At 41.4% G+C, this 24,022-nt stretch overlaps 1 protein-coding gene across 11 annotated transcripts in view; it reads left to right on the top strand.

The window, feature by feature from the left end:
• BRD3 (bromodomain containing 3) overlaps nt 1-24,022 on the top strand; it is an 88,660-nt gene that overhangs the window by 7,987 nt on the left and 56,651 nt on the right. For 8 of the 11 annotated variants that reach the window (XM_040324075.1, XM_040324073.1, XM_040324072.1 and 5 more), the window contains exons 2-6: nt 15,614-15,925; nt 16,762-16,899; nt 17,906-18,092; nt 22,050-22,202; nt 22,551-22,768. In XM_040324075.1, coding sequence (XP_040180009.1) covers nt 15,725-15,925; nt 16,762-16,899; nt 17,906-18,092; nt 22,050-22,202; nt 22,551-22,768 — 897 coding nt within the window. In that variant the 5' untranslated portion in view covers nt 15,614-15,724. The remainder of the gene's footprint in view (nt 1-15,613; nt 15,926-16,761; nt 16,900-17,905; nt 18,093-22,049; nt 22,203-22,550; nt 22,769-24,022) is intronic. The other 3 variants (XM_040324078.1, XM_040324080.1, XM_040324081.1) reach the window with 1 other exon arrangement.

Below are 24,022 nucleotides of genomic sequence, written 5' to 3'. Positions count from 1 at the left end.
CATCGGGAGGGAAGGGCCAGCAGCAGCAAAGAGGGACCTGAGAAGAGGAGAATCCGGGCTGCTCTGTGCAAAACCAACTGCACAGAGCAGTTAAGTATAACATGTTTATAATTTTTCTTTATTTTTTCTAGCGAGACTTTAACTATTTCTGTCTTCCTGAATGCTTGTATTTGTCAATGAACTGTAAGGGTACTCATCAGCACCCTTGCAGTTTAACCACGTCCTTACTGGGCACTTAAACCTCCTTCCAGCCCAGAGGACTTTTTGCGATTCGGCACTGCGTCGCTTTAACTGACAATTGCGCGGTCGTGCGGCGTGGCTCCCAAACAAAATTTACGTCCTTTTTTCCCCACAAATAGACCTTTCTTTTGGTGGTATTTGATCACCTCTGCGGTTTTAATTTTTTGCGCTATAAACAAAAATAGAGCGACAATTTTGAAAAAAAAAAATGTTTTTACTTGTTGCTATAATAAATGGCTCAATTTAGGTTTCAGTCTAGGCCGATACGTATTCTACATATTTTTAGTAAAAAAAAAAAATCGCAATAAGCGACTGGTTTGCGCAAAAGTTATAGCGCCTACAAAATAAGGGACAGAAATATTTTTTTTTATTTATTTTTTTACTAATAATGGCGGCGATCTGCGATTTTTATTGCGACTGCGACATTATGGCGGACACATCGGACACTTTTGACACATTTTTGGCACCATTCACATTTATACTGCAATCGGTGCTATAAATATGCACTAATTACTGTATAAATGTGACTGGCAGGGAAGGGGTTAACACTAGGGGGTGAGGAAGGGGTTAAATGTGTAGCCTAATATTAGTGTTCTAACTGTGGGGGAAGGGGGGTGACCGATCTGTGTCTCTATGTACAAGAGACACAAATCCGTCTCCTCTCTCCCCTGACAGCACCGCTGTCTGCGAGAGTCGGCAATGAGAAATGATCTCATATGTAAACATATGAGATCATCTCTCATTGGCCGCACCGATCGCCTAGGAAACGGCCACTCCGATTAGCCGTTCACGGCGATCTGTGATTGGCTGTGTCCAAGGGACACGGCCAGCACAGCAGTTCCCCGCTGCACGCTCGGAACAAGCAAAGGGGCGGACGTCAATTGACGGCGCCTCAGAGAATTAGAACCACCCTGCGGCCGTCAATAGTCGTACGGCCGTCGGGAAGTGGTTAATGATTCTTCCTGCTCTACAGTAATTTTGCCCATATGGGAGGTACAGGCAGACAGCTGTACCCAGTATCATGTACATTGTACCTTCAATATAGGAACGCAAGTGTAGTGCTTTGCTGGCTCCATTGTAAAAAATAAATAAAAATTAATTGATTGTCTTTTTTCAAAAGGTAAACTTGGCCTTCAATGGAGATCTATGCTAAATCCAAATTTTGAGCCCCATCTGTGCTGTTTTTTTGTATGTATGTGAGTGCAGGATGCTGTAGTGACGATCCCTTGATAACCTGTATTAACCACTTCCATACTGGGCCATAATAATGACACCAGCAGGAACATTTCCTCCCTCCGGGTGGATGTCATATGACATCCTCCCGTTCTCGCCACTCTCATGCGCCCCCGGGGATGAGGCATGTCCCTTGGGACATAGCCCAAGCCCGATCAGTGTAAAGAGGCAATTAAAATGGCTCTTTACCACGTGACTGGCTGTGTCCAATCACAGCCAGTCACAGAATGTAAACAAGCCGCGGTACCTAGCTGTTACCTGGTTCTCCTCACACACTGTGTGAGGAAGAGATTGCAGTAACAGCTAGTTACTGTCTACAATACACACTGATTGCCCCCAGTAATAAAGAGTACCTGTCTCCACCCCCATGCCTCATAGAATATACGTTGGAGTGATTGTTTTCCAAAATGGGCTAACTTTGTGGGTAATTCCATTGTGCTGGTGCTCCAGGACCTACAAAGGGGTGATGGATAGTCAGAAAACTATATGTGTAATTTATGCACCTAGAACGCCTGACAGTGCTCCCTACATGTTGGGCCTCTGTATGTGGCCAGGCTGTGTAAAAGTCTCACACACATGGTATCGCCACACTCAGGACGAGTAGCAGAATGTATTTTGGGGGGTAATTTTTGCTGTGTACATGCTATGTGTTAGAAGAATCTTATGAATTGACAACTTTATGTAAAAAATAAAATCATTTTCTTTCGACATTTTCCAAAAACTTGTGGGAAAAAAAGGTACATGTTTAAAAGACTCATTATGCCTTATAGAATATACACTGGGGTGTTTTCTTTTCAAAATTGGGTAATTCCACTGTCCTGGTGCTCCAGGTCCTTCAAAACTGTAATAGGTCGTTAGGAAATGAGATGTTTAATTTATGCTCCTAGAACGCTTGATGGTGCTCCCTGCATGTTGGGCCCCTCTATGTGGCTAGGGTGTGAAAGTCTCACATGGGGTAACGCCATACTCAGGAGGAGTAGCAAAATGTATTTTGTGGTGTAATTGGAAGTATGTATATGCTGTGTGTGAAAAATAACTTGTTATGACTATTTTGTGGGAAAAAAAGTCTTTATTTTCCCAAGAATTGTGGGAAAAAATTACAACTTCAGAAAACTCGCCATGCCTCTTACTAAATACATTGGACTGTCTACTTTTAAAAAAAAAAAAGGGTAATTTGGGGGGTATTTAATAGGGAACTAACTGGAGGACCTCCAATACGAGGAGCGACTACAAGAACATGAGAGGGGACATGATAGCAATTTACAAATCTCTTAATGATGATCCCAGCATAGGAAAAAAGCGATTAAATCTCAGGGGGTGTGAGAGGACATGGGGGCCACACAATGAGTTTGGAGGATAAGCCGTTTAACCCTAAGCTGCACAGGGGGGTTTTCACTGTCAGGGCAGTAAGAATGTGGAACTATTTTCCACAAGTGATGGTGTCAGTGGGTATGGATATTTTTAAAAGACTCTTGAACGTACATCTTAAAGAACGTCCGATGACTATATTTTGATTATTATGGGAAATGATTATCGACACTGACTTGCGTACACCTACACGGGTTGAACTGGATGGACTGTTGTCTTTTATTCAACCTTACCTACTATATAACTATATAGACTGTGCCACCTGAATTTTAGAGCCCTACAGGCTTTTAAATGGTGGGCGGCTTCTCCTTGTTTTTGAATCTGTGTGAAACTTGTGGAGTGGCCGTTGGGAGCTGTCTCTGAGGATCAGTTTTTGATTGCGTGCTTGTAGCGGATGATGACATTTTTTTTTGGTTTTCAGATGTTTTTTTGCCCCACTGACTTGGGGTACATCTTCATTTTCTGTCCTGGTGTCCGTTGTCACCAGAACAGGAGTTAAGGAAAAAATGTAAAAGTCTGGATTTGTTACTGGAACAGGAGTTAGAGGCACTCCTCCAGATAGCCAGGTAGGATTTCTACTTGCTTTGAGGATATTTCTCATATTGTGTCATCCAGACAGGAAGTGAGCAGCAAATTTACAAACAGGGACACAAATGGCAGGAGGTCATAGACAGAGGTTCTTTCCCTTTCCCACTGGTGCCAGAATTTGAGAAAAAAACTTTGTCTGGAGATGTACTGAATGGGAAACATTCCTGCTTTAATGGATTACTAAATTGTTGCTCGGCTACCGTATTTATCGGCGTATAACACGCACCCTAACTTTAAGAGGGAAGTTTCAGGAAAAATACTTTCCACAGCCCCCTGCGTATAACACCCAGGCACAGTTTACCCTCTATTTTCAGGGCAAAAAAGTGAGTGTTATACGCCAATAAATACAGTAAGTTGAAGCCCTACTCTGGGCATCATTATTGTAGCAGGTTTACAGATGTTCATACTTATTTTGTTTTAAAACCGTTCTTTCAGTTGTAAGGAACATCACAGATACCGCTATATTTCCAAGCTGTTCTGGACATGAGTCCTGCGGAGCTCATAGATTTCAGCGCTGGTGTCATGTCTTTGCCCCCTCTCCTAGCAAGATTTCCCTTTGTGAATGGCAAAAAAAGGCTTCAATTCCAACTTGCTCTCTAGCACTTTGCCCCACAGATTCAGGCCTTTAAGCAGTATTAAAACGAAATGGAAACATTTATTATATTGTAGCTTACAAATTCTTAGATGTGATGGCGGTATTCGTTTCCTTAGGCTTTCTTTTTTGTATTTTCATCTGGTAATCCAGTCAGCACGACTGCTTTTCACAACACAAACTCTCCAGCAGAATATATTGGGTTTACATGGATGAGACAAACCTTTATCCCAACAGAAAAAATGTTTGCTGTAACGGCTTATAAACCTAGTATCAGCTCGAGTTTGCCTTCAATTTGTTAGTGGTTCTAAATCTAATACATTTAACACTCCATTACATTTTTGTTTTTGGGTTTTAATACCGATTTTACTCATACAGTGGTGGTCCTTCCTGTTAGTGTGGGTGTCACGGACCCTGGGGGTGGGGGGTGAGAGTCTTTCCCCAGGTCCTCATAGTAGAGTGATGCAGAGAACATTGCTGATGTCCCTTCGGCAACCCTCTACATTTTCGAGGGCCTATATATTAAACTTTTTTTTTTCATGTAGGAGTGCTCCAAGGGGACAGGGGGAGGCTGGAGTTAAAGTGTAGGGATAAAAGCATTCACTTTTCCCAATGTTTTCTCTTTAAAAATGCTGGAAGTAAAGGAAAATACCGTAAACAGCATTGCCAGTTCACTACATGTATTTAGCAGTTTGTTGGATTTCTGTCAGGATCAACAGGGTTTTTTTCTTTGTACTTGGGGAAGCATGCATATGTACTTATTTAGCCCAGACATACTTTTTTCCTGTTGTCTGTTCAGTTGCACCAGACATGCACATTATACATGGCCTTTACGTACATTGTTTAGTGATGGCGCCGATGTACAAAATGGAGGTCTCCGGCTAATTGTCTAATTGTCAGATGATCATTTCTGCTTTGTGCATCACTGTTGGTTACCTTATTTGGTGCAAGTTGCCAATATTAAATGATAATTTTGTACTTTAAATTCTTGTGGTTCAAATGATTTTGATATTTGGAGATGATCATGATGGAACTCTCCATAGGCTGGATTCAGTGTCCCCCCATCGCTTTTCCTTTCTGATTACATTTTAGAGTCAAGAGAACATCAGGACAAAACAGAGCATTTCAAATCTATGTACATAGACTGATCTCACTTATACTGTATATGGGACTTGAATGACATCAACTGGAAGAAAGTCTTGTCTTTCTTTCAACTGTAATTTTTTTTAATGGTATTTTAATACAAATAATAACTAACTTATAATAAATAAGAACATCTGGGGAGGGGGTCCAAAATAACATACAAACAGGGACAATTTTGTCTGAGAATACATGTCAGAGAGGGAGAGGACAGATTGGGACTGCTCATTAAGACTGCATTAAGAGTTATTATCGGCCATAATCATGCAAAACCAATGTAAGCATAGGGCGGGTATAGAAACAAGGAATTGGCAGTATGTTGTAGTCTCTTGAGGGGGAGGGGGGAGACCTAAAAGAGGAAATGAAAGATGTCCTATGTATATTAAGAACCAGTAGAGCCCATCAGCCCCTGTCGACCTCCCCAGGTGGAAAAGGAAGGGTTGTACACAATGATGGCCAGCGTTAATTAAGGGGGGGGGGGAGACTCTATGGTACGCCACAACTCCCAGGTCCTATTCTGTCTGTCCAGGGATTTATTCAGAGAGGCCATTAAATATAAGTTCTTTGGACATCCCGGATCCTAGCGTTGAGCTCTGGGATAAGATGTCTCCTGCTGTTTTTACTAAAGGGCCACTAAACACTGTGCTGCTACAAGGAAATGTATTAACAGTCATTTGGATGTTTTGGAGAATTTTAGCCTAGGTTCACACTGCTGCGAATTCAAAATCGCGGTAAAATGCACGATTTTACCGCGATTTCGCGGCCACGATTTTGACGCGATTTGCCGCGATTTCGGCCGCAATTTAATGTAAATCGCGGCCAGAAATCGCAAAAAGTAGTACAGAAACTACTTTTTGAAATCGCAGATGCGGCGTCGCACTGATTAGGACAGTGCCATTGCCGACAATTGCCTCCGATTTGAGATGCGATTTGACATGTCAAATCGCATCTCAAATCGTTCCAAATCGTACCCAGTGTGAACCAGGGCTCAAAGGGGGTAAGCCCAAAAGAAAGGGTTTTAAGGGTAACTGGAATTTTGGTGTCAAAGACCCGATTGACGAGTGCATGCCAGTAAGGTGAAATGAGTGAACAGGACCAGAAAATGTTGTTCCCAGACCCCTCCTATATCTATATGTAACATCTATCACCTGCAGTGGGATATTTAGAATGTAATTTGTCTGGGGTGTAGTAGCGTTGAAAAAGTATTATATGTTTGCTTTCTATATACAAAGTACAGATGGAACTCTTAGCTGCCTGAGACCATAGTTTGCCAGCTGGTAAGGGGTAGCGCCTCTAAAACTTGTTCCCCCTTTAACATGTTGCTATGCTTTGGATGGGTATGAGATGGCAGGGAAAATAATATTTTGTAAATTTGAGAGATCAGCCCTTTGCCTGACGGGCCATTTAAATAAAGCCTCTTGAACGTGGTAGATTGAGAACATTTAAAGAGTTTTAAATAAAGATTGGGTGTAATGTCTAATTTGTAGGTAACATTAAAAAGCTTGTTTAGAAAGATCATGGGCTTTATGGACCTCCTAGAAAGATTGCAAAATCCTAGTTCTGTTATCTACCAAGTGACCATAGTGGAAGAGGCCTCTAGTCTTCCATACTGTAGACATCTGGCAGGTTAAGCTATCGGGTATAGCAGGAGTAAATAAGGAGGTAGTTATAGCAGGGTTTGACAAATTTGCTTGGAATCTAGGAGCCAGCTAAAAAAGTTAGGAGCCAGAAAACGCACCCCGTCCCGCCAAGCTCGCGCGCAGAAGCGAACGCATACGTGAGTAGTGCCCGCATATGTAAACGGTATTCAAACCACACATGTGAGGTATCGCCGCGATCGAGAGCAATAATTATAGCTCTAGACCTCCTCTGTAACTCAAAACATGCAACCTGTAGAATTTTTTTAAACGTCGCCTATGGAGATTTTAAAGGGTAAAAGTTTGTCGGCATTCCATGAGCGGACGCAATTTTTGAAGCGTGACATGTTGGGTATCAATTTACTCGGCGTAACATTATATTTCATAATATAAAAAAAAATTGGGATAACTTTACTGTTGTCTTATTTTTTTATTAAAAAAGTGTATTTTTTTCCCCAAAAAAGTGTGCTTGTAAGACCGCTGCGCAAATACGGTGTGACAAAGTATTGCAACGATCGCCATTTTATTCTCCTAGGGTGTTAGAATCAAAAAAATATAGATAATGTTTTGGGGGTTCTAATTAGAGGGAAGGAGATGGCAGTGAAAACAGTGGAAAAAACTAATTAGAGCTGCTGTTTTACTTGTAATGCCAATGGCCACCACAAGTTGGCGCCAAGTCACAGAAGGAAGCTTGGGCCTTCACAAGGCAGCAAAGCCGCGGCCTCAACTACCGGCCATCGCGGGCCCGCCATGATCGCACGGCGGGAGAGGTGGGGGCGCAGGGAGACACAGCATCCTGTGCCTCCGTGCACCCCCGCGGCGAGCCCGCAATGGCCGGTAATTGAGGCCGCAGCTTTGCGGCCTCAATTACCGGCGGGCACCAGGTCACAATTTCTTGTCGCAATTGTGACCGGGCACCCGGATTTTGTCGACCCCCTGAGTTGCAGGTTGCGATTTTTTTTTTTTTCTTTTTTTTTTTCTTTCTTATTGCTTTTCATTCAAGTGCTGTATATAACTAAACCTATGCAAACAGATGGTGCTGTTTTTCCTTGAGAAGTCCTCTTTTGCATTGTGGTTCTCTACCTCCCTCTTTTTTGGGGGGGAGGGCGTGAGACATTGGATACAGCAGCTATGTGCAGAAACACCAAGAAGGAGCTGCGGCAGTGGCCCGCTCTCCTTTTGTGTACACCTCAATTCAACTTGCAGTGATGCTGTCCATGGTGGACCATTTAACTTTTTTTTTTTTTTTTTTTTTGTAATTTGGGGTTAGATGTTCATATGTGGTGGTACTTTTTTCTCTGTAATATCCGAAATAAGCCTACAACGCATTACACCAAGATGGTAAACAACTGTCACAATATAAAGAGAAATGGCATCTCAATCAGCAGATAACAAAGACATTGGGTTTATTTACTAAAACTGGAGAGTGCAAAATCTGGTACAGCTGTGCGTGGTAGTCAATCGGCTTCTAATGTTCACTTATTCAATTAAGTTTTGACAAAACAAACAACTGGAAGCTGATTGGTTTCTATGCAGAAATGCACCAGATTTTGCACTCTCTAGTTTTAGTAAATCAACCCCATTAAGGTTCGGTACACACTGCTGCAATGCGAGAAAAATATCCAAACATTATGGGTTCCTGCATCGCATAGACCTTGCGGGTGTGAATACAAAGTTAATGACACCCCCAGATCGGTTCGCATATCGCAGTGCGAACTGACAGTTCAGACCAATATAGGATCGCATGGGTATGAGCACCCCATGCAATTCAATTATTTTGCGGACCTAAAAAAAGGGTCCTGCACGACTTTGGTCTGAATGCGATGCAAATTCAGCCATACAATCAGCAGTGCGGTGTGAATCGCATGCAATGTCTGACATCACAGCAGTGTATACTCAGCCAGAGTCCTCCCTGCTTCCCTCTGCTTGAATACCAGTCTTTAAATGGTTATCCAGGAAGAGTTGAGTTTTTACCCCCATGTGTATTCTGGTGACACCCATTTCCCCCAATTTCTTATCCTGGTGTTACAGGGGCATACAGAAATCTCCCCAGTGGAATTGTGATAAAAAGTCAACAGACATTTTAGCCTTTCTCCAAGCTATCCAAAAAAATGTCTGGAGCTTGGCTTTTGACGAACAAAGCTGTGCAATCCTGTATAAAATAATTAAACTTTTTTTTTTTTTTTCACCACCGTGAATCTTTCTAAAATTTTTAAATGACATTTTCTGGAATGAGCTGAGTAGATACGGCATACTGACAGAAGTACTGACAGAAGTGCAGGTGGCTGTTGGTCACAGTAGGTGATGGTATGGAATGCTGCATATTCTATAGGATATAAATCCATTGATTTCAGAAGTTGCAAACCGGTCAAGTGAAGGGACATGGTCAACGTCATTGCTGACCTGTATTTAAAGGTTCAGGCTTGTGCTTGCTAATTTCATCTTTGCATCATTACTTTACAAACCTGCCAAGAGACGGCCACACACCAAAACTCACGGACCGGGCAAGGAAGGCATTAATCAGAGAGGCAGCACAGAGACCTAAGGTAACCCTGGAGGAACAGCAGAGACACTGGAGTATCTGTACATAGGATGACGACAAGCCGTATGTTCCATAGAGTTTAGCTTTATGGCAGAGTGGCCAGAAGAAAGCCATTACTTCAGCAAAAAACAAAATAGCACGTTTTGATTTTGGAGAAAAGGCATGTGGGAGACTCCCAAAATGTATGGAGGAAGGTGCTCTGGTCTGATGAGGCTAAAATTTTACTTTTTGGCCATCAAAGAAAACGCTATGTCTGGCGGAAACCCATCACATCACCCAAAGAACACCATCCATTTTTCAGTAGTCGGGACTGGGAAACTGGTCAGAGTTGAGGGAAAGATGGATGGTGCTAAATACAGGGATATTCTTAAGAAAAACCTGTACTCCTCTGTGTGACTTGAGGCTAAAGCCTCGTACACGTGACCGGTTTTCCCGGCAGGAAAACTGCCAGGATAGCATTTGACTGGGAATCCCGTCCGTGTGTATGCTCCCTAGCAGTTTTCCCGACAGGAAAACTGCCTGGGAAAAATAGAGAACCTGCTCTCTATTTTCCCGTCGGGATTCCTGGCAGAGTGTTTCCTGCCGAGAAAACTGGTAGTCTGTATGCTTACCTGTTCCATTGGAAGCCTGTGCGTGCCCGATTTCGGAGTTTGACGCATGCGCGGTAGCATACAAGTTTAGTGTGGGGTGTAGCAAGATGACGGCCACGGCATTGAATGTGACGAGTGCCGGCTCGTTGTAGTCGATGACGTCACTGTGTTCTTGCCATTCAAAAGAACGGCGGTTCTTTTGAATGGCCGTCTGTATGCACTCCAAGCTTGCCAGGAATACCGATGTTTTTTTCCTGCCGTGATTCCCGGCCTTGTGTACAGGGCTTTAAGCAACACTTGAGTGGTTTAAGGGGAAACATGTAAATTTGTTGGAATGGCCTAGTCAAAGTCCAGACCTCAATCCAATAGAAAATCTGTGGTCAGACTTGGATTTTTGTTCACAAGCGCAAACCATCCAACTTGAAGGAGCTGGAACAGTTTTGCAAGGAGGAATGGGCAAAAATCCCAGTGGTAAGATGTGGCAAGCTCATAGAGACTTATTCAAAGCGACTTGGAGCTGTGATAGCCGCAAAGGGTAGCTCTACAAATTATTGACTTTAGGGGGGTGAATAATTTTTCCCCCCCCCCCCCCTGTTATTTTATCCTGTTTGCTGCACAATAATAGTAAAAAAAATAAAAAATTAAAATCTTCAAAGTTGTGGGCATGTTCTGTAAATTAAATGATGCAAATCTTCAAACAATCCATGTTAATTCCAGGTTGTGAGGCAACACAACATGAAAAATGGCAAGTGGGGTGGATACTATGGCAAGGCACTGTATAAAGTTATCACAGAATGGAGCAGAATATACTTTAGAATGGTGAAATAGTTTCTTTACGCTAGCTTTCGTGCTCCAGTTTATTCATCACATAAACCTCCTGTGCTATCCTTGATGGAACGTTGTGGCATTCAACTCATAGAGATGTTAATTTTGCTTTCCTGTCTGTCCATCAGAAACTAGATTTACCTGCTTGACCGCAATGTGACTGCAGGAAAAAATAATTCTGAAATGTTCTCTGTGCCGTTAAACTTTTTTCTTTTTTTTCCTTTCTTTAAATATCTGACAAAGCTGGTTCATCCCCCCCCCCCCCCCCCCAAAAAAAGAAAAACAAGGACTGTCAGTTAAAGGATCCAAGTTCATATTATCTATCCCTATAAAAGATTACATAATATAATGGTGATTACTACTTGTAATCTTCATTTCAGCAACCAAACCTCTGATACTTATAGTATGTTGCTGCGAGGTGGGGAAAGAATGTCAGGTTCCTCACCTTGTCTAAGCTTTGCTTTTGAGTAAATGTTAAGTGTCCTGTAAATGACGCCCATCATGTAACTTTGAAAAAAATATGCCTACTAAAAGTAGAACCCCCCCCCCCTTTTTTTAAAAGACCCCTATACGGTTTAAAGTGGATGTAAACCCTCCATACACCCAGTGAAGAGAACAGCCTCAAATGATACACATAGATTAACCAAATCTCCCTACATAAGTGTTATATGTATATCTGCTGTCTTCACATTTATATACTGTTTAGAAAGTTCAGATTTTGTTAGATTTTCTCTTCTTGTTCACACTGTGTTAATGTCTGGGCATACAGCCAAGATGGCTAAAATTGCTGATTGGAGGAACGACACCCCCCCCCTCTCCTCATAGGCAGAGACTCTCAGAGCTGTTTTGTAATAGGATCTGCTCTCTGCTACTCTATTTTAACAACCTCCGTTGACAAGATTCAGGCTGCTTTTGTCTAAAAAGTAAAACATTTGTCAGGAGTTCTCAGGCTGATAACAGAGGAACATTTCAGAAGAGAGCTATAAGACTTGGCTCATTGAAAAGAGATAATAAAATACTGCAGATATATGTGCCCAGCTCAAATTTTATGTAACTTTAATTTAGCCATCTGTGTCCTATTGGGGAGATGTCCATTCACGCCTGTCTCTTAGCCAAAGCAGGAAGTTGGAGAAAATTCTGCTAAAGTGAGATAATTTTTGGTTATCACCAGAACTAGCGTCCCCATTTGAAAAGATCTTCATTCTTACTGTTCTGGGGCCAATTTGAAGCAGTTGTAAAGACTCAAGGTTTTTTCACCTTAATGCAATCTATGAATTCTGTGCTGCAGCCCAAATCAAAAACATTTTGCTTTTAAAAAAAAAAAGGGGGTTTTCTTTTTGTTATGCTCGCAAATCAAACTGTATTGTGTATATGCAGTATGAAGATACTAGTAAGGTGTTAAGTTATTGCTAATCTCTGGCCTATCGGGGTTGTGCAGTTAGACAGACCCCCAAAGTCCTGGCATTTCCCTGCCTGGTTACATAAGGCACATCTATTCCTCTGTTACCCTTCACTGTTATCTGACAAAATATTTCTGTGTGGTGTAAACATGAAAACAGACATGTCGTGTTTTTTTTTTTTTTAATATACAGCTTTTCTATTTCCTGCAACTCTGTTAAAAGCAAGCAGATGTCACCAGCCAGTGTCAGGAGAATACTCAAATTATTCCATGGAGCCATTTTTCATTGTTAATTTTAAAGGTCTCTAACCACATAGTGTAACAGGTTACTGAAGGTATGATTAGCAGTCCCCAATGGTTACAGATCTAGGGAATATATTGTTTTATTAGAAACCAGACAGTAATAGGGATGGGGCCAAAAACCCATCCACCAAGGTACTGACGCCCAACATTAAAGGCTAACTCCACCGATTTACATCTGTGTTTTTCAACCTTTTAAGCCAAGGCACCCTTTAAAATTGTAAAATGTAAAAAACAAAACTAATACTTTTACAGAAAGCAACAACATGGACACACATAGGACACCGTTGGAGAACAATGTTGGAGATAATTTATTCTTTCAAAGCAAATACACCTTTGCACACTGGTACTGACCAGTATTCCAATGTTTCTCTTCTTCCTCATTTGCTCTCCCTCACTCAGCTAATGTGACCCCAGTGCTGACAGGGAAGGGCAGAGGAGGGGCAAACAATTATGCTGTGCAGGTGCCTGACATCCTACTAATCAACTGATGACGTCATTGGTTGTTAGGAAGCTGGTGGTTAGAAGGTTGTATTGGTGCACAAGTGGCTTTGTGTAACTAAAAGGCTGGCTCCATCCATCGGCTGGCTTGTGAACAATTTTTAGGCATTTTGCCAAGGCACCCTGGTTGAAAAAAAGCTGGTTTAGAGCAGGGTACCTCAATATTATAGTAATAAAATATTAGTAGTTGCATGCAAGTTAGATACGTAGGGATCAGTTCACTGTAGGATTCCGCATGCGATATGAAGGTCACGTGACATTAAAGTAAAATATCAAAGATCACACATTCGTTATTTATCACTCAACAGTAGGCAGTCGGTATTTTAGAAAAAAATAACAAAGTGAATAGTAAAAATAAATTGAATTGTATATTTAGTGTGTGGTGCTCCTTTATACCGTGAAGATTCACTTTTAAGATCCCCCAGTCCACTTTTAGTCTCAGAGCAGGCTCATCTTCAATCTTGTCAATGTAGATATGTATGAGTAGCCACCACTGACAACCTCCACATCACATACTGAATTGGCCTTGTTGCCCATTTTAATTTTGGGGAAAACCAGTACTAGAAAACAAACAAACATAAAAAGAAGGTGCACCTGCCTAAGGCATTACTGTAGGACTCTTTATTGGATAAAATAAATGTCAATATACTCGCAAAGAAACACAATCAAGTGCATGTAACCATTTCCATCAAGCCACCAGAAGCTAGTTGGCCTCTTGGATTGCTTTTAAGAGAGCTGACCACCGGCTCTAAAAAACCAAGGTACTGGGGTGATGCCTGCAGCTGCAGTATGAACAGTTATAAAGCTGGCGATAAAAATTTAAGATTCCTACATCCACACTTGGGTTACTTTCACACTGATGCTTTTTAGCGCCAAAAACGGCTCTTGTATAAGCGCCTCTCCTGTCAATCCAGTGGGAAAGTCTGAGTGCTTTCACACTGGACGTTAAAGTCCTGCAAGCAGTATCTTTGGGGTGCTTTAAGAGCGCGGTGTGTATACAAAATGAATGAGCAGCGCCGCCGAAGCACCTCTAAAACGGGTGCTATTACCCCTTCATTGGCCGCTAGCTGGGTTAAAAGTGCCCCCTCCAGTGGGCAAAAAGCGCAGCTAAAAATAGCTAAATAGCTAAAAATTTCGGCCGAAAGTGCCTGAAGTAGTGTAGATGTGTGAATTTTCCTAGACGGCTGTTGTATTCTGACAGCCAACACCCACAGCTGTCAGAATACTTGAACATTTGATTGGTTTCAGTCACTGTTTGGCTGACATATTTTACACCTGGCTTCTTCAACAAAAGTCAGTGGAACAGTCCACTTTTGTCGAGCTGGATGGTGTTCACAATGGGTCCCATTTCAGCCATTTCGGCAGTAATCTGTCAAAACTTGAATTGTTTGACCACCTTAATGCTGGCTATAGACTGTTTAACCATGTATGGGCAAGCTGAATGTACCCAAGTTGATCGACCAACTTGGGTACAACCAGTGTGTCGGATTTTACATGCAATTATTGCTAGCGGCTGTTAACTGCTAGTTACTACTGTATATCACTGTGTTCTCCTGGTGGGGACGACTACAAAAGCCCCCCCCCCCCCAGAGAACCCAATGGCTCCACAGGTTGCAGGAAAGAAAATTGCTTCACCTATGGTTGACTTAAAAGCCCTGTGTACACATGCTGGACCCTGGACCCTTTTGTGTCGTGCTAATCGGGCGGTTTGGGCGTTTTTGAGCGTTTCTATTTCCCATAGAAAGTAATGGAAACGCTCGATTTAAGCGACTAGCGCGACAACGAGTGTTTGCTACGGGCGTTTTGTCGCTTTAATCAATAGAACATTTCACCCAGGCAGAAGATAAAAAAAATCTACCAACATAGCAACAAGTGATGAAAAGATGATAATTTTTCCTATTGGCTAAAATAAAAAACGTTGAAGTACAAAAACGTCGGATGACGCTGTATGCAAACGCGCAAATAAGCATGAATACGCGCAACAAAACGCCGGAAAGAACGACCGAACGACCTACGCTCAGGTGTGAATGCAGCCTAAGTCTTTAAGTGGTTAAACTAAAACTGTCCTCCATTTAAGCTCATTCCTTTGATCTAAAAGATACATTGTTTATAGTTCTCCCCCAGCCCTGACAATGTTGATAAACATTTGCCAGCTTTTCTTTTTTTTTTTTTTACTGTTTTGCGTGAATAGAGATCTGCACTTGCATGAATCGATTGTGTAAATGCTGCATAGAGATTGTGAGGGGGGTTAAAACGTGATCGTTTTTTTTTTTTTTTTTTTACAATTTAATTGTGCAGCTCTACCGCAAGGACAGATAACACTTAAAAATTCCTATAGGTTTATTTTCTATTAACATCTTAGTCGGTAGGGCTGAGTGGGGGAAATGTTTGTTATATTTCCCTAATGTAGTGAATTACTTTCTGTATTTCTTCTTTATACAGGGGTATACTCCCCAGTTGAAATATATGATTGTACTGTCAAGATTTAACGTTTATGTACCTTCTTGTAAACTTGGATAAAGTTCTTGCATTTGCAAGAGTTTTAGGAACTATTAAAAATCAAGGCAGAAGCCAAACTAGTTTAGCCTATTCTATGACTTCCCAAATCATGTGTGTTTACCCAGATTTTCTGATCTTCTTTTATTTTTTTGCTTCTAGGTTCTATGGTGGGATCCTTGAAATGGGATGTCCTTCCTTTCCGGGGGCCATAAAGGAAGAGATTGCGCTGCAGAGTTGCTGTGAAGGGAAATAACCCAGAGACAGGCAATCATGTCTGCTGCCGCTGCCACCACCCAGGCTCCTCAGGGGCCAGCAAATCCTCCCCCTCCAGAGTTCACAAACACCAACAAACCAGGTCGTAAGACCAATCAGCTCCAGTACATGCAGAATGTGGTGGTGAAGACCCTTTGGAAGCACCAGTTTGCCTGGCCTTTTTACCAGCCGGTAGACTGCATCAAGCTCAGCCTACCTGTAAGTCGCCTTCAGGCTTTTGTGTTACAGGGAATGCTACTCTGCAAAAATCCTTTTATCAGGGTGATGTCATTAGTTGCTCTTTGCACATTTATTTGCAGACACCACAGTTGTTAGATTTCTTACAGTGTTAACTGGCAGTATGATGTCATACAAAAACATTGAAGGAATACATGCTTTAAACCGCTACCTTCAGCATCATCGTAGTGCATCTTTCAACTCTTAAGCCTCGTACACGCGATCGGAATTTTCGATTGAAAAAGTCAGACGGAATTTTTTTCATCGGATATTCTGACCGTGTGTGTGTGCCCTATCTGACTTTTTCTGCTTGAAATTCCGACGGAGTTAGAAAGAGAACATTGTTCTCATTTTTTTCGGAAAAAAAAAAAAAAAATCGTAAATTCCGTTCGTCCGTATGAAACTCAGACGGAGAAAAAAACACATGCATGCTCAAACAATTCGATGCATGCTCGGAAGTATTGAACTTAATTTTCCTAGGCTTGTCGTAGTATTGTAGTTCACCGCGTATTTGACGGTCGAAATTTGGTGTGTCCGTGTGTGTGCATGACAACTTGAACGGAATTCCGCCGGAAAAACCTGATCGTGTGTACAGGGCATTAGAAGTACTTTGCTGTGTGGGCGAATGCTTAGCTCCATGATCTTGTCACAATGTGGTGGAATGTTTGAATATATGCGTGAAAAGCCTCAGAGCTGACACCTGCTACACTCTAAACTTATTTTTCTAATATGTTTTAAAAAGCACCTATTCGACATTGGCCTGGTTCTAACTCCAAAATAAATTTTGAGCCACCCATTTTTTTTTTCTTTACTTGCAGGACTATCACAAAATAATCAAGGTTCCAATGGATATGGGGACAATAAAAAAGAGACTTGAAAATAACTATTATTGGAGTGCAAATGAATGCATGCAGGACTTTAATACCATGTTTACAAACTGTTACATCTACAACAAGGTAAGCATCCATGCCTTCTCATGATAGTCTATAGAAATAATTGTACGTGACCAGCCTGTAATATTCTGACAAGGGGCTTTGTAGCAATTGGGCTTTAGATCCCAATTAAACATTTTATATTTTTTTTACTGCATATGCAGTAATAAATATGCTGTGTGTGTGTGTGTGTGTGTGTGTGTGTGTGTGTGTGTGTGTGTGTGTGTGTGTGTGTGTGTGTGTGTGTGTGTGTGTGTGTGTGTGTGTGTGTGTGTGTGTTGGACAATTTCCAGAAACAGACTAGTGTCTCCAGTTCCTGGTGATTGATAAAAGAGAGAAATACAAGAGACTAAGCTCTCTGAGGATGATGGGACTTTAATTGGAGATGTCTGTTGTTAAGGTGAGCAAACTAACAAAATTCTTTAAGAAAATATACATTTTATTATTGGTATCAGATAAAAATGACTGTCATAATACATATTTGGACCATGAGTTGATGCATGAAATTAAATGCTTGATTATGCAGGAGGCCAACATGTTTCACAAAATGCTTTTTCAGGGCTCCGCATACATCTATGCTTTCATCTAGTTTATACAGGACATAAGACATGTCATTAGTATAATATCAAACATACAGTTATAGGTTGTAATGAAGGTACATATTTTTTGTCAAACAAGCCGCCGAGGGGCCACTCTGTGCAAAATGAGCTGCACAGTGGAGGCAAGTATAACATGTTTGTTTAAAAAAAAAAAAAAAAATTGTTTAGTGATCCTTTAAAACTTAAAATTCATGGTTTCAGCATGTGCTGAGCCTAAAAACCTCCATGTGACCATTTATCAGTCCCTTTTATCAGAATGAAGGAAAAGTATGTTTGCCGGTAACATTAATTAAAATTCTAGTTGACATGCAGCAAGCACCTAATAGAGAATGAAGGAGAAAAGTGTTTCCTATGGTTAATGCACACTTTGCTTATTGAGGCATTCCATGTTACAGATTGATCATTGTACATAACCGTCTCATCTTTCTCAGTCCACAGATGACATTGTGTTAATGGCCCAGGCCTTAGAGAAGATATTCCTGCAAAAAGTGGCGCAGATGCCCCAAGAGGAGGTAGAATTATTGCCCCCAGCTCCAAAAGGCAAAGGGAAGAAGCCAACCCCACCAGCAGCACAACCGCCTGGTAATGTCCTGGCAGAAACTAAATCATCGGGCCTTGGTATCAATTGGTTATCTTTTAATCTTAAAGAACTTTATCTTTAATGTCTATGTAACAGGTGTAATCTGTGGTGAAGTCTGTAGCGCCGCTAGCAGGTGTCTAGCAAACCTTTCTTTATTGTGGTTTAAATGGATGAATGGACACATAGAGCAGCGGCGTGGCTTGCTGTGGGGGCATTCAGCAGGAAGGAGGGGCCAGCAGTGCCAGCGGGGGACCCAAGAAGAGGAGCATCTGGGCTGTGTTTTTTTTTTTTTTTTTTTTAAATCCCCAAGACTTTAATATCACTTTAAGTATTTCATCAATTTGGAAGGTTTATCATACTGGCGTTAAATTGTGTGGCATATACTGTTGGTACACATAATCTTGTTGGATAATAGCAAGGTTTGTCATTAGAATTAACTTTCCTTGTTTGCATTAGTAATCTTACTTTAGCATCCCCTGTTTGCTGCTAGAGCAGAATTTTATATAGGCTTGGTTTAATCGGGGCTTTGGTAGCACAATGGTGCACCACATATACTCCACGTATAAGAAATGCTCTATTTAGCTTAGTAGTAAAGCACACAGATATATCACCTATAGAATGCCTTCAAAAGCAGTTTGAGAGTGAATTGCCACACTATACCACTCATAAACCTTGTCAAAAACTTGTATTTATAATGCATGCCTTTTTAAAACGTCAACAGCCAAGGATTTAAAGCCTCTGCTTCTATGGGTTCTGATGTTTTCTGTATGATGCTGGCAATCTTTTGTCCGGAAGTGGCAGGATCTGTAGTGTGTGTGTGTGTGTGTGTGTGTGTGTGTGTGTGTGTGTGTGTGTGTGTGTGTGTGTTTTTTTTCACCCTCATCAGTTTAACCCAATATAAAATGCATGAAAGGAAAATCTTGCACCTGTAACAAGTCGCATGCATTATCTTCATTCCGTTCTATAATGTTTGTCACTATTTAAGAGTTTTGGTATTCTGTGGATTAATCAATGTTTTGTTAAAGGGCCACTATTACATTAAAGCAGAGGTAGGTAACCTTAGAGAGATGGAAATTTACTTGAACAACACTGATGAAGTCAAAGATCACCTGTTAGGGCCGGTTCACACCAGAATTTAGTGCCAGAAAGGCATGTTCCATGTGCGTTTCCCGCACTGTGTTCAAAACACACTGCCTTTGTGATAATACGTTGTTAACCCCAAATGTAGATTGCAAATGCAGTGGACATAAAAAAAGTATTACAAGAGCATGCAGGGTTTTGGAGTGCATTACGCCCTGTATTCACATGATCACAATGTCAACAATGCGGTTATGAATGAATTCATTACGGCTGTGTTTCCTGTGCTGTGATTGGCGCACAGCTGTCACATGGTACCTGAGCCAATCACGGTACCCTGTGATTAACTGAAGCCAATCACAGGCTGAAAGCTGGGTAAGGGGGTAATTTCTGATGGCTGTAATAAAGGGGGGAAAAAACTGCACTAGGTTGTATAGAAAAACCACAAAAAAACAAAACAAAATTGAACATAAATAAATTGGATGGACCAGTCCAAAAGCAGCAATCAATTGTGGGCTATAACACAAAGCAGAGCAGGAAGGAAAAAATTGCACTAATTGCAGTCCATAAAGTTATTGCAGGGCATGAGAATATTTCACATGATTGCAGAAGTGACTGAATTTATTAATGGACACCCCAGTCACCAAGCCATCTTGTTGGAGGACAGGAGTGTATACTGGAGCCGGCCGGCTTTCTAATTTATGGAATTTTTTTAATTTTGCTTTTGTAAGTGTTACTTTTTATTCGTTTTATTAAAGCAGGATATAGACATTAAAGTAATAAAGTGATTCAGCGCTGGAAAAAAATATAATATAAGACTAAACTAAAATAGATTGCAAGCCAGCACTGCAGATATAATCCAAAAAATATCTCAAAGTGAATAAATAAATAAATAGTGCAGCGCAAGTGAATATGCCTAAAAATTCAAATAATCAAAAATAGATACATAATAAAAAATAAATACATAAAGTCCATAAAGTGCAAAGTGATAAAGGTGCTCCAAAAAATATACAGTGGTGATATATAGTGCAGAAATCTTCATCAGATCTGTGACCCATAGGACAGGATAATCCTCCACCAAGGCTAATGGATGGCCTCTCACCTCAGCGATTCGACCTGTGGCTAGGTCAAAAAGCAAATATCATATCCTCCACACAGTAAATGGCAAGCAGCTTTCAGGGTTCAACTCCAAAAACGTCCACCAGATGGAACCAGCAAGCAATAAACAAATAATCTCCCATAGATCATTCAATGGACCGAGAAAGAGTAAAAAACACTCTAAGTGTTCACTGCTTAAAAGGTTTAATAATCACAACAAAAGTTTAAAAACCACTCACATTGTAAAGCACTCTGGTCCGAGTGCAAAGATAGCAGCTTGTACCGCAGCTCAGAGGCTTCCCCGCCCCATGCTGATGAAGTCCCGCCTACATTGGGATGTAACGCGTACGAGGGGGAGGAGTTACGACGACGTCATCCACGTTTGCCTCACAGAGACCTACACACGCTGTACACATTGATCCGGGCCTCTGAGCTGCGGTACAAGCTGCTATCTTTGCACTCGGACCAGAGTGCTTTACAATGTGAGTGGTTTTTAAACTTTTGTTGTGATTATTAAACCTTTTAAGCAGTGAACACTTAGAGTGTTTTTTACTCTTTCTCGGTCCATTGAATGATCTATGGGAGATTATTTGTTTATTGCTTGCTGGTTCCATCTGGTGGACGTTTTTGGAGTTGAACCCTGAAAGCTGCTTGCCATTTACTGTGTGGAGGATATGATATTTGCTTTTTGACCTAGCCACAGGTCGAATCGCTGAGGTGAGAGGCCATCCATTAGCCTTGGTGGAGGATTATCCTGTCCTATGGGTCACAGATCTGATGAAGATTTCTGCACTATATATTACCACTGTATATTTTTTGGAGCACCTTTATCACTTTGCACTTTATGGACTTTATGTATTTATTTTTTATTATGTATCTATTTTTGATTATTTGAATTTTTAGGCATATTCACTTGCGCTGCACTATTTATTTATTTAGGATATAGACATTATCACGCTGTGGTCTATCTTATTTCTTCTTGGGCCAATTGCTGAACATTGCTTTCGGAGGTCACAGAGCCTTATTCCCTTGTGAGTCTGTGTCAGCACACATACAACATCCCTATTATTTCTGGTGATAAAGTCCTGGGCCGGGTTATAGCCATGTGTCCAAGTGGCTTGCTATCTGGTAAGCGGGTTCTCTGTGAGGTGGCGGTGCACTTGTCTGTGGATCAATCACTGGAGTGTCTGTTAATGAATAAATTCAGTCACTTGTGCAATCATTTGAAACATTCTCATGCCCTGCAATAACTTTATGGACTGTAGTTGGCAATTTTTTTTCCCCCCATTTGTGATGGCTGCCCTGCATATGATGATGCTATACTGCACTGGTGACCGTATGTTAAAACATTTTTATTACATTTTTTAATTTTCAAAAAAATTGTGACAAATTATAACTTCAAAAAACTGGCCATGCCTTTTACTAAATGTGACTGTCTGCTTTCCAAAAAAAGGTAGTTTGGGGTGTGTTTGGTACTGGCATTTTAGGAGCCTTTAGGATATATATATATATATATATATATATATATATATATATATATATATATATATATATATATATATATATATATATATATATATATATATATATAATATATATATATATAATATATATATATAATATATATATATATAATATAGTGTGTGTGTGTAATTATTTTTCCAAAATGGTATCTGTTTTTTAAATTGCAAAAAAACAAACCCAGTGGTGACTGAATACCACCAAAAGAAAGCTCTATTCGTGTAACGTGGTGTTTTTTTTTCTGTGCCAGTCAATGAATGATAGTGTGCCTTTTAACAAGATCACTTTTTTTTGTCCAGTAATCGAAGAACAAGAAAAACCAGTTGAGAAAAAACCTCCATCTCCTAAACCAGTCGTAGTGGAGCGCAGCTCTCCCAAACCAGTCGTAGTGGAGCGCAGTTCCGGAAGACGAGCTGATCCACCCATGGAAAGGCGACGGGAGCGTTACAAAGGTCACCTAACCATTTAATTCTGAATGCAGTCAGTTTTATGCATTGATTTTGGGGAGGTTGCTTGTTTAATGGCAAACATAAACCCATAAAATATAACTAAGAAATAGAAATGTGAAAGACTTTACAATTACAATCACAGTTCACACACCTGCAATAAATGGTAGCCTTTATACAAGTGTGCCATTCTGTCTGTTCTCACTTTAAGCTGAAGGATGTTCCTGAATGAGAGTTGCCAGCTAGAATTTGTTGGCACAAACTGTCATTTATTTACTTGTTAGAAGTGTCATTAGTTTTAGCAAAATCAGTTTGTACATAAGAGTCACATTTTTTTAACTATTTTATTTATAGCTGCAGCGCAAGCCTCCTCCGTCTCCACCGTGAGCCCAACAGTTCAGCTTACAAATATTGCCCCTGTAGTTTCTCAGACTCCAGTGATCGCTGCCACTCCTGTGCCAACTATAACGGCTAATGTCAACCCTTCGGCTACCACTACAGCACCACAGCCTCCTGCAGCCGCCCCAGTTCCAGTAGCATCCGTAGTCCCGCCACCCGCTCCTGTTGTTAAGGTAATATAAAATTTGAAATAACTGACTTGTGATTGCTGCTTTTGCCCTGTACTGGATATTCTTATGCCACAGAAAACCCTCTTGCCTCATACACAGACACTCTTCTTAAATTGATGGCAGTGGTCCTTTATACATTTTTCTGCATCTTTCAGCTGTAGTTTCCTATGCCTGAATTGAAGCTGCAAAGCCTCTACCCCAGGGGTGGACTGACAACTCACGGGGCCCCCGGGCAATAGAAGATTATGGGGCCCCTGGGCTTACAGATGGCCACCACGCCAGGAGGCAGTGCAGAGGCGGGGCAGCTAAAATCTCTGGATTTTCACATCAAAAGCATGTCAGTTTCGGACATATCAGGGACAGATGTAAAAAAAACACAGATTTTTACATACTGTCCCTGGTTTTACTGAGCCTGGCAACCCTGATGGGGCCCCCTAGTGGCATGGGGCCCTCGGGCAGTGCCCGAGTGACTCAATGGTCAGTCAGCCCCTGCTCTACCCATTTCTTTTATTGGACTATAGATCAGGATTTTACCCCAGGATTCGGTTAACACTCAATTGTTGTGTTTTATGACTTCTACTTTTCTGTTTTCTTTCTGAATTTTCACTGGTTGTTGAGTAGAGACAACCTGTCCCTAAATAAGACAAGAGTTTTAGCAGCCTCTGGTACTGGTTTTAGGCCTGGGGGGCTAATGCCATAGGTATAGTAATCAGACTGAACCCCAACTATATGTGCACCTCCCTTGACATTGTATGCATGCTGCTATCAAGAAGACGGAGGTTGTGTGTCATTGGATAGCAGGGTCCTTGACAACCAATCTGAAATCGGCAAGCACTACAGTTATAAAGAGGTGACACAGCTGCCAGACCTGTGGGTGCTGCCTTGAAATCCAAATGCTCGTTATGTTTTTTTTTTTGTTAAAAATAACAGTCATACTTTCCTGCTCTGTTCAGTAGTTTTGCACCCTGATCCTCCTCATTTTCTGGTCTCTTTGATGCTCCTGGCCCCTCCTGGCCCCTTCGTCCTGTTGAGTGCCCCCACAGCAAGCAACTTGCTATAGGGGCACCCAAGCTGAGCCACAGCTCCCTGTGTCAATTGAGACACTGACCAGCGGCCTGGCCCCTGCCTCCTTTCTCTTCTTATTGGCTGACTGACTTTGACAGCAGTGGGGGCCAATGAGGAGTAGAGTCACGGGCACTCCTGTAACAGCACTGGATCTAGAGGGACCTCAGGTAAATGTTGGAGGGGCTGAGGGGG

Source organism: Rana temporaria, chromosome 9 (genome assembly GCF_905171775.1).
Source record: "Rana temporaria chromosome 9, aRanTem1.1, whole genome shotgun sequence".
Taxonomy (NCBI): Eukaryota; Metazoa; Chordata; class Amphibia; order Anura; family Ranidae; genus Rana; species Rana temporaria.
This window is presented reverse-complemented; position numbering and strand designations above follow the sequence as displayed.